The sequence below is a fragment of the Miscanthus floridulus genome, chromosome 8, assembly GCF_019320115.1.
Source record: "Miscanthus floridulus cultivar M001 chromosome 8, ASM1932011v1, whole genome shotgun sequence".
Taxonomy (NCBI): Eukaryota; Viridiplantae; Streptophyta; class Magnoliopsida; order Poales; family Poaceae; genus Miscanthus; species Miscanthus floridulus.
This window is the reverse complement of record NC_089587.1, coordinates 190753283-190764156: the sequence shown is the minus strand read 5'-3', so window position 1 is coordinate 190764156 and position 10874 is coordinate 190753283. Positions and strand designations below refer to the sequence as shown.

The 10874-nt window shown below is 45.6% G+C and overlaps 1 protein-coding gene across 1 annotated transcript; it reads right to left on the bottom strand.

Moving 5' to 3' along the window:
* LOC136470384 (indole-3-acetic acid-amido synthetase GH3.8-like) lies at positions 1-10283 on the bottom strand. The gene is made up of 4 exons (XM_066468250.1): positions 10234-10283; positions 7877-8275; positions 6919-7824; positions 1-223 (listed from the first exon to the last, which is right to left on the bottom strand). Exons 1-4 carry the CDS (start codon positions 10281-10283, stop codon positions 1-3), a joined length of 1578 nt encoding a protein of 525 aa, XP_066324347.1.
* Positions 10284-10874: the final 591 nt, after the last annotated feature.

Here is a 10874-nt window from a genome sequence, read left to right as displayed (position 1 = left end):
TTATTGGAACCGTTGACTAGGCACCCAGTGCGGCAATGCGGGGCTGAAGTGGTTGGAGACGACGCGCAAGTCGAGCAGCTCGATGACCGGCGGCGCGGTGACGCATCGGGGCACCTTGTACTGGCCGATGGAGGCGCCACGCGCCAGGGCATGGTCCGCGAGCTCCTCGAAGGTTCCCGGCCGCCGGATCGCCAGCGGCCCGACGGTGCCGTCCGCCACCCGGCTGTCGGATATATTATGGGCTTGACCCATATAATATTTAATAAATCTAATAAAACTCTATAGATTATAATAAATAGTGTGCTAGTTATGACTTAGCACCATACGAGATCTTGACTAGATGATGACTCAATTTATAAAGTTAGACATTGTCTATCTATATATTGAGAAGTTGAGAAAAGTACACTGGCGTACCACATGCGCGCGTGCGCCGTCGGGCCGGGCCGAGGCCGTGGCGGCAGGTGGTGAGCGGACGGATAGTGTTTTGTCAATCAAATTGCATAATCACAGGAGTTACTTCCGTTTTTGATATAATAGCGATTTGATGATGGAAGTTTCGTACGTTTCCGTTGCTGGCGTTGATGGCGAGAGCTCTCTCGTCTACTGTCTCCTGATCTCCTCCTACGCCCCTTCGCTTGTGGGATGGGTTAAAAGTGCTTATCTCTCGTCTGTCTTCCCATTCGCAAAATCCAACCACTGTTCCACGGACCCAAAGCTTCTCCGTCCTGGTTGTTGCGCGCACAAGCTCTGGGAGAGTAGGCCTCCGGAACGTCTGCTGTCTTTGAGTTCGCCTGCTCGGGTGAAGGGCGACAATCATGTTTTTGGGGAGTGTCGCTGGCGGCACGACTACTCACTAGTCCTCCGGTGATCGGCACTGCTTCCCACCTGCACTGCATCGAACGGACGACTACATCAACATGCACTATGTCTATGAGTGCATCCGGCTCTATCGTTGGGTATGTCTCCGTGAAGCCAACCTTTCCGGTAAGATTTCTAGTAATAATCCTGCTCCTTATTATCATCAACATGTTTGTCACAAGTAGATCACACAAGCACATACATGATCTCACAAACCTTTTGTATATTGCTATTTTCTAGATTAAATCGCCGTTGAAAATGCCTAAATATCTAACAATCCAAAAACGTGATAGGCAATTCTCGGTAGCTGGCTTTGCGAATATGTTGGAACCAAATATCTTTGAGGGCACTCATTACAAGAGGTGGCGGTAAAAGTGCATTCTATGGTTGACTGCTATGCACTGCTATTTTGTTGCCGAACCTAGGGCTGTTGGGACGCATTCTCCTTATGAGGAGCGTGCGTTCCAACACGCTGATACTATGTTCAAGGCTGCAATTCTTAGCGTGCTTGGAGATTCCATAGTGGATGCATATGTGCCACTACAGACTGGTAAAGAGATGTGGGATGCACTTGAGGCCAAATATGGAGTATCTGATGCTGGTAGTGAGTTGTATGTCATGGAGAAGTTTCATGATTACAGGATGGTTGACAGCCGTTCTGTAGTTGAACAAGCTCATGAAATACAAACTCTAGCAAAAGAACTCAAAATATTTGGTTGTGTATTGCCTGAGAAGTTTGTGGCAGGTTGCATCATTGCAAAATTGCCGCAGGCTTAGACAGATTTTGCTACTTCTCTAAAACATACTCCCTCTGTCCTGAAATAATCACACGTCTAGCATTAAAAAATTTTCCCAAAATAATCGAACACCTTCACATACGGCAACAGGCCAGCTATCCCATCGGCGTGACAGACTGAGCAGCCATAGGTTACTGCATCTGCACCTCCATACACGTTGCAGCGCTGCAACGTTTGCCCAGCGTGTGGGCCCAATAAAATATGAAACAAAGGAAGAAAGCGTGGGAGGCTTCAGAAGATCCTGTTCACTCGTTCACGCGATCCTTCGGTCGTACTCGTGTGTCGTCGACGCACCGGACGCCTCCCTGCAAGGGCATTTTTGTAATTTGGCATGCAGTGTTGGTTTCCATGCCCAGTCCCAGAAATGCAATTATTCTGGGACGGAGGGAGTAAGAGACAACAATTTGACATTGTCGATCTCATTGGCTCTTTGGATGTTGAAGAGAAGGCGAGAGCAAAAGACGTCTGTGGCAAGAAAGTTGTTGAGGTAGGTTCTAGTGCCCATGTGGTACAGAAACATTCTCAAAACTCCCACAAGAAGAAATTCCAGCAAGATCTCAAAAAAAAGAATACTACGCCTTTTAAGAAGAAGAAGAAGAAGAACAAGAAAAAGGGAAATTGCTTCACTTGCGGCAATCCTAGGCACTATGCTAGGGATTGTCCGGATGGCAAGTGGAAACCCAAGAAGAAATTTGCAAACATGATTGAGGCTGAAGGAGGAACATCGGGGTATGGTAATCTATTACCTACAGTTCTTTCAATTTTTCATTCACCTGATTGGTGGATTGATACAGGAGCTAATATTCATATGTGTGCTGATATTTCTTTGTTTTCTTCTTATCAGGTCGGGCGGACTTCCTCCTTGTTGATGGGGAATGGGGCGCGTGCGGCTGTACGTGGTGTTGGTACGGTCGATCTAAAGCTTACTTCGGGAAAGGCCATGCAACTGAAGAATGTGCAGTATGTCCCCTCAATAAGGAAGAATTTGATTAGTGGTTCTATGTTATGTCGTGATGGTTTTAAACTTGTGTTTGAGTCCAATAAATGTGTACTCTCAAATTATGGAACATTTGTGGGAAAAGGCTATGAGAGCGGAGGCTTGTTCCACTTATCTTTATCTGATGCATGTGTTAACTCTATGAACCATGTGAGCCAAGATGATGAGACAAATGTTTGGCATTCGCGCTTATGTCATATTAATTTTGGTTGCATGACTCGCCTAACTGGTTTAAATTTAATCCCGAAAATTAACTTGGTCAAAGGTTCTAAATGCCATGTATGTGTTGAATTGAAACAACCACGCAAGCCTCACAAGGCCGCTGCGAAAAGAGACTTGGCACCATTAGAACTAATTCATTCCGATTTGTGCGAAATGAATGGCGATTTGACCAAAGGTGGCAAAAGATATTTCATGACTTTTATAGATGATTGCACTAGATTTTGCTATGTGTATCTGTTGAAATCAAAAGATGAAGCATTGCATTATTTTAAGATCTATAAAGTTGAGGTAGAGAATCAACTTGAGAAGAAAATTAAACGGTTACAGTCTGATCGTGGGGGAGAGTATTTCTCAAATGAGTTTTCTGAGTTTTGTGCAGAGCATGGTGTTATTCACAAGAGGACACCGCCATACTCACCACAATCCAATGGGATTGCAGAGAGAAAGAACCGCACTCTAACTGAGTTGGTTAACACCATGTTAGAGACAACGGGACTATCTAAGGAATGGTGGGGTGAGGCAATATTGATAGCGTGTCATGTCCTGAATAGAGTGCCCACTAAGAACAAAGAAATTACACCATTCGAGGAATGGGAGAAGAAGAGATTAAATCTTTCTTACCTGCGAATATGGGGTTGTTTGGCAATGGTGAATGTGCCAATTAACAAGAAGCGAAAGCTTGGACCAAAAATCGTTCATTGTGTTTTTCTCGGTTATGCTATTCACAGCGTGGGTTATAGATTTTTAGTAATAAACTCTGGAGTACCTGATATGGTTGTAGGTACAATTATGGAGTCTAGAGATGCTACATTTTTTTAGAGTGAATTTCCTATGAAAAATACACCTAGCACTTCTAGTCAGGATTTTATAACATCTCCACAGTTGCATGAATCGATAGAACACGCTGTTGTTCAAACCCATGTGGTAAATTTTGAGGAGGATAATAATATAGTCACTCGAAAGAGTAATAGACGAAGGACTACAAAGTCTTTTGCTGAAGACTATATTATATACCTAGTGGATGATACTCCTAAAACCATAGAAGAGGCATATTCATCTCTTGATGTTGACTTATGGAAGAAAGCAGTTCGGAGTGAGATGGACTCTATTATGTCCAACGGAACTTGGGAGGTTGTTGATCGTCCCTACGGGTGCAAACCTATGGGATGTAAATGGGTGTTCAAGAAGAAGCTTAGGCCTGATGGTACTATTGAGAAGTACAAGGCGAGGCTTGTAGCGAAAGGCTATACATAGAAAGAAGGTGAAGATTATTTTGATACTTATTCACTAGTTGCCTATCTAACGACTATACGAGTGCTACTTTCCTTGGCTGCCTCACATGGTCTTCTCATTCATCAAATGGACGTTAAGACAACTTTCTTGAATGGAGAGCTTGAGGAAAAGATTTATATGGATCAACCAGATGGGTTTGTAGCAAATGGTCAAAAGGGAAAGGTGTGTAAACTATTAAAAACTTTGTATGGCTTAAAGCAAGCACCTAAGTAGCGGCATGAGAAGTTCGATAGAACTTTGACATCAGCCGATTTTGTTGTGAATGAAGCTGATAAATGTGTTTATTATCGGTATGGTGGAGGAGAAGGTCTAATATTGTGCTTATATGTGGATGATATACTAATTTTTGGAAACAATATTAATGTGATTAAGAAAGTGAAAGACTTTTTATCTAGTAACCTTGAAATGAAAGACTTGGGAGAGGCTGATGTTATTCTTAACATAAAGCTACTAAGAGAAGGAAATGGTGGGGTAATACTTGTGCAATCCCACTATGTGGAAAAGGTGTTGACTCGCTTTGGGTATAATGACTGCACACCTGCTCCAACTTCTTATGACCCAAGTGTGCTATTAAGGAAAAATCAAAGAATAGCACAGGATCAATTGAGATATTCTCAAATTATTGGCTCACTTATGTATTTATCAAGTGCAACATGACCTGGCATCTTGTTTGTTGTGGGCGAACTCAACCAGTTTGTTTCGAATCCGGGAGATGTTCATTGGCATGCTCTTGAGAGGGTATTGCGCTATCTAAAAGGGACTATGAGCTATGACATTCACTATACCAGGTACCCGAGGGTACTAGAGGGTTATTGTGATGCAAACTGGATATCTAATGTTGATGAGATATACGCCACGAGTGGATATGTGTTTTCACTTGGAGGTGGCACTGTTTCTTGGAAGTCTTGCAAGCAGACCATCTTAATGTGGTCAACAATGGAAGCAGAACTCACAACATTAGATACCGCCACAGTTGAAGCAGAGTAGCTTCGTGAACTCCTTATGGATTTGTCGGTAGTTGAAAAACCAATACCAGCTATTTCCATGAACTGTGATAATCAGACGGTGATAATCAAGGTAAATAGTTCTAGGGATAACATGAAGTCTACAAGGCATGTGAAAAGGTGGTTAAAATTTGTCAGAAAACTGAGAAACCCTGGAGTAATAGCGTTGGACTATGTCCATACATCTGAAAATCTAGCAGATCAGTTTACTAAGGGTCTATCACGCAATGTGATAGAAGGTGCATCAAGGGAGATAGGCTTGAGACCCACTTGAAGTCATTCCATAGTGGTAACCTGTCCTATGTGATCGGAGATCCCGTAAAATAGGATGGTGAAACAAGCTAGTGGTTGACTAATGGAGAAACCCCTTATTTTAAGGCCCAAATCGTTTGAGATGCACTGTTTCTCTTATGCTGTATGGCAGACTGGTTAACACCTTAATGTGATCCGAGTGGATTATGAAAGCAAGGTTGTTTTCCTACATAACATCCTAGAAGGAACACACCTATATGAGTTCGACTGCTAGTCACAGTCTATGAGATGTGGGTAATTTCTAGATACTCATAAAAGGCCTCGAAGTGTGAGTTATATGCTTTAAACAGAGGAGACACTTGTAGCAGTCTAGTACCATGAAAGAACTTTAGTGAAACTCAATTCGCACAAAACTGCCAATTCAAGGCAAAGTCCAATGTTCAGTTGTGAATGTGTGGAACTCTTGTTCTAGACGGATGTTCAACTTAATAGTCTCCGTCAAAACTTTGGTATATCAAAGAACTGTGGTTTCTAAGGCTGTTTGTTACATATCCTAGAGTTTGGTGAGGATTGTTAGATATATTATGGGCTTGGCCTATATAATGTTTAATAAATCCAACAAAACTCTATGGATTGTAATAAATAGTGTGCTAGTTATGACTTAGCACCATATAGGATTTTGACTAGATGATGACTCAATTTATATAGTTGGACATTGTCTATCTATATTGAGAATTTGAGAAAAGTACACTAGCGTGCCACACGCGCGCGCGCCGCCGCCGCCGCTGCCGCTGGGCCGAGGCCGTGGGCGTGGGTAGGCTGACGGCGAGGGAGCAGATGGATGGACGGACGTATAGTGTTTTGTCAATCAAATCGCATAATCATAGGAGTTACTTCTGTTTTTTATATAATGGCGATTTGATGAAGGAAGTTTCGTCTGTTTCCGTTGCTGGCATTGATGGCGAGAGCTCTCTCGTCTCCTGTCTCCCGATCTCCTCCTGCGTCCCTTAGCTTAGGCTTAAAAGTGCCTATCTCTCGTATGTCTTCCCGTTCGCAAAATCCAACCACTATTCCGCAGCCCCAAAGCTTCTCCGTCCTGGTTCTTGCGCGCACAAGCTCTGGGAGAGTAGGCCTCCGGAACGTCTGCTGTCTTCGAGTTTACCTGCTCGGATGAAGGGCGGCAATCACGTTTTTGGGGAGTATCGCTGGCGGCACGACTACTCACTAGTCCTCCGGTGATCGGCACTTGCACTGCATCGAACGGGACGACTACATCAACAAGCACTATGTCTACGAGTGCATCCGGCTCTGCCGTTGGTTATGTCTATGTGAATCCAACCTTTTCAGTAAGGTTTCTGGTAATAATCCTGCTCGTCAGTATCATCAACATGTTTGTCACAAGTAGATCACACAAGCACATATATGATCTCACAGACCTTTTGTATATTGCTATTTTCTGAATTAAATCGCCGTTCAAAATGCCTAAATATCTAACAGGCTCTGCCTGTACACCGAGCTCAGGGCCTCCATCTCCGGGCAGCAGCGGTCCAGCACGTCGCTGTCGACCACGACGTCCGCGGACGACGACTCCTCGGCGCCGAGCAGCTGCAGCTCCCAGTAGACGACGCAGTGCCCCGGCACGGTCTCGGCGCACGTCCGGGCGGTGTAGTCCGCCACGGCGGCGCCGAGCGGGCGGAGCAGCGCGGACGACGCGTGTTCCACCGCGCGCTGCAGCTCCGCCTCGTCCGTCTTGTCGCCGTCGACGGACAGCAACACGTTGTTGTGGCGCACGAACCGGAACTCCGGCGCCGCGTTGTGGAACCGCGTCACGCGGAGGACGTCGCCGACGCGGTACCGGCACAGCCCGTGGTACGTGGTCACCACCAGCTCGTACTCCCGCCCGGCCTCCACGCGGGCGAGCTCCACGAGCTGGCTCGCCGTGACGGCGTCCGCGCAAGCGGCGGCGGCGTCCGTCGGGAGGAACCCGAAGTAGGCCATGTGGGGCATGATGGTGTAGGACACCTCGGACGAGTCGCACATCGGTCGGAGGTTGAAGCCGATTCTGCACTCCGAGGTCACGTACGAGGTGGAGGCGATCGGGAGTCCGCCGCTGTAGTAATTCAGGGCTGGGACGTACTGCGCCATGGAGCCCGTGGCTACGGCTTCGATGCACTTGGTGTTTGGCCAAAGACGCGCGATGATGCCGGCCCCGTTGCCTCTGGAGCCCTCGGAACGGATGAACTGCGCGAGCTCGGGGTCTCGCCGTCGAAGGACGCCGGCGACCGCCTGATGCACCGAGGGGTCAGTGACGCGGTCGGTGAGCGTGCCGGCATCGATGTCCGCGGCGAGCTGCGCCCAGTTCCGCTGGAAGAAGCGGAGGGCATCCAATGCATGCAAGCATCGATCATGTCGTGCACCATGTTCTTATCTGTGACTCTGTGCTTAGTGCTTACTGATTGATGACTGCCCTGACGAGGCTGCGCTGTTGTTGGTGGCGGTCGCGCTCATCCTCCACGGTGGGAATCAGCTTGCGCTCGCCGCCGAAGGTGCCGGAGCTGGTGAAGAACTCGGAGATGGGGTGGCCGGACCCGGACAGGATGGGCGAGCGGTCGATGCGCAGGATGTACGGCTGCAGGTCCTCGTAGGTCACCATGGGGACCTTGGCCCGGAAGGTGGCGTGGTCGGTGGCGCCGCCCAGGCCGCACCTCGTCGCGAGGTACTCGGCGTCGGCGTTGCGGGCGAGGATCTCCGCCAGCACGCGCTGCTGCACGGCGCCCACCTCCTCGATGAACCAGAGCCTGTCGGCGTCCGTCGTCGTCTCCGCCGTCACTGCTGCCAGTGACTGGTTCAATCTATCCTACTGGGACTGCGAAACGCTAGCTGTTTTGGGGAGGGCCAATGTCAGTCTGAACTTTGTTCAGCTTATTCTCTCTCACATAACACCGTTGAATCAGCCAAAATAAGCTACAAACTAGATCAGCCAAACACCCCGATAACGATCAGTTTCTACGAGGCTTACATTCTACAATCAATACAGCTCTGATATCAATTTATCACACCCGATTTTAAGGACAAAATCGAACGTAGAACTCTGTGTGCCCAGGAAAGTCACCCACATAAAATGACAAATCTATTTGAATGAGTGTTGACACATGTGGGGGGCACGTAGAAATTTTATCAAACAAGCTTTCCATCAAGTCCTCATTAACCTTAGTCGCACTTCGGATGAATGAGTGTTGACACATGTGGGGAGCACGTAGAAAAAGATCCGCAAGCGCACGGATATCGGTCGTAGCTTTTCACCCCAAGTATTCTAGGATATCGAACTCAGAGAAACGTGTAAGTTTAACTAAGTCTAACTTAACCTGAGGTAGCAACAAGGCTAAGGATAAATAGGAGCATAAAAAGAACTACTAAGGTTCTCTATTTCTAACTTAAGTAATTTGTGTATTCTAGTGTTCATCTGGGGACATTACTAAGGAAAAGCACAAACAGAGTATGCTATTCCGTCGCAATCGGGTCCTACTTGGCCTATAGACGGGAGGTGGACTAAAGAGGACTCAACGAGGCTGTCACCCTCACGATCTACCACCGATCTAGAATGGAGGGTGCATCCATGAGTAGCCGAAAGTCTAAGCACCATGCTTATACTAACGATTGCCACTTTAATCCTTCTAGAACATATTAAAGCACTCAAAAGAGTCGCGATCCTGATGAACAATATAAACACAATACTTACTTGAATCAGAAATCAATTACCAGAGATGTCTCAAAAATAAGCTCAGGTAGAACCTGGATCCACCAAGGTACAAGCTATAGAGAGAGAGCACCGATAGGCCAACACTTCCTCCAAACTCTTCCCTTACTCTATATCTCACTATTTTCTATTTACAAAGGATAAATCCTAATGTGGAGGACTATTCTTCTCTTGATTGCGATCCGCTTTTGGAGGAGGTATGGGGGTCCTTTTATAGGGGTCACTAGGTAGCTTGTGGGCCCCTGAATCCATGGTAACTCATCGTCTCAACCCTCAATACGAACCGACCTTGATACACGGTGAAGATGGACTCTCAAAGGCGGTGGAGAACCGACCTACGAAGTAGAGGCCGATAGGTGGGCCTGGCCGGTCCCACCCCATGCTCGTTCGGGTTGTTTTGCGGCGGTTTGTCTTGGATGGTGGATTAGGGGTCCTTTAAGTTGGTTTCATCGTGGATGATCATGATTTGCTCTGACGATATGGTCCACAAGGTCTGTTTTCTGATTAAATCCTCCTGCATTCATAGATTCACCAAAACTCATGGAAATACTTAGTATAGATATCTATACCTATGTTGGTGATTAAGATCAAGAATAAATGCAGGTTAAGTTGATGATTTATGTTTGCAATAACAACCGTCAACAAGCTTCCCCACACTTGTTCTCTGCTCATCCTCGAGTAAAGAGTGAGATAAAAGTAAACATGATCATAACATCTTAAGATATACAACCAACACAAAAACGTATTCCAAAACATTCCTTACACAGGTGGGATATGTGGCATTGGCTAACATATATCCTTGAGCGATTGAAAAATGGAACAGCTCTCGAAGCGAAGTCATCTTCCTAAATTCTCATCTTAGTAACTTGGAGTTTTTAAAGTTTTCAAAAGAAAAGCATAGTCCACTTTATACTCCTCAAATGGTACTCTCAAATCGCTCAATGGTGTATAATTCCTTACGAAGGCATAGCATTATTTTGCCTTCTTTTTCATCCTACCTCTATAAGGCTTATGTGGAGTTTTGGGTGTGAACAAAGGATGCAGCATACTTACCTTGTATATGTTGTCGAGTCAAAGCTTGGATCCAAGGAGAGAAGTTTCATACTCTTAGATCAAGATGTGCATGTGTGTGGATATATATATGGTGGCTAACCTAATTCTACTATGCTCCTCTTTTAGATATGATCTCTCTCTTTATCTTATTATTTTGAGACATGGCTATCATTACTTTATTCATGAGCCTTCATGTGCCCACATTTTTCTCTCTCTTTTTTTAACATTTGGGACCTTCATGTGTCCCTATTTTTATTTTTATTTTCTCATACTTTTGCATAGCCTTTTATCTCTTCTACCGAAAACATATTTAGAGAGATCATATTTTAGAGCATGGAACATTTATTTTGATGGAACCTAAAAGACAAGTTTTTGCCTACTCCTAGTGTAGGAGTAGAACATTTTTAGGTGGATCTAAATGAAAGGCATGTTTTTGCATACTTCTAGTGTAGAAGCAGCACATATATGTGGTGTGCACGCGATCTTGATCTTGGGAGCATGATAAGTCTCTCAACAAGGGTCAACAAGACTTGACAAGACTCAACACAAAGCAAGCAACTTATGTAGAAAGCTTAAAACATATAAGATATCATATATGGCTTTGGTAGGAATTTCTCACCATTGGGGAGTATGTGACACTA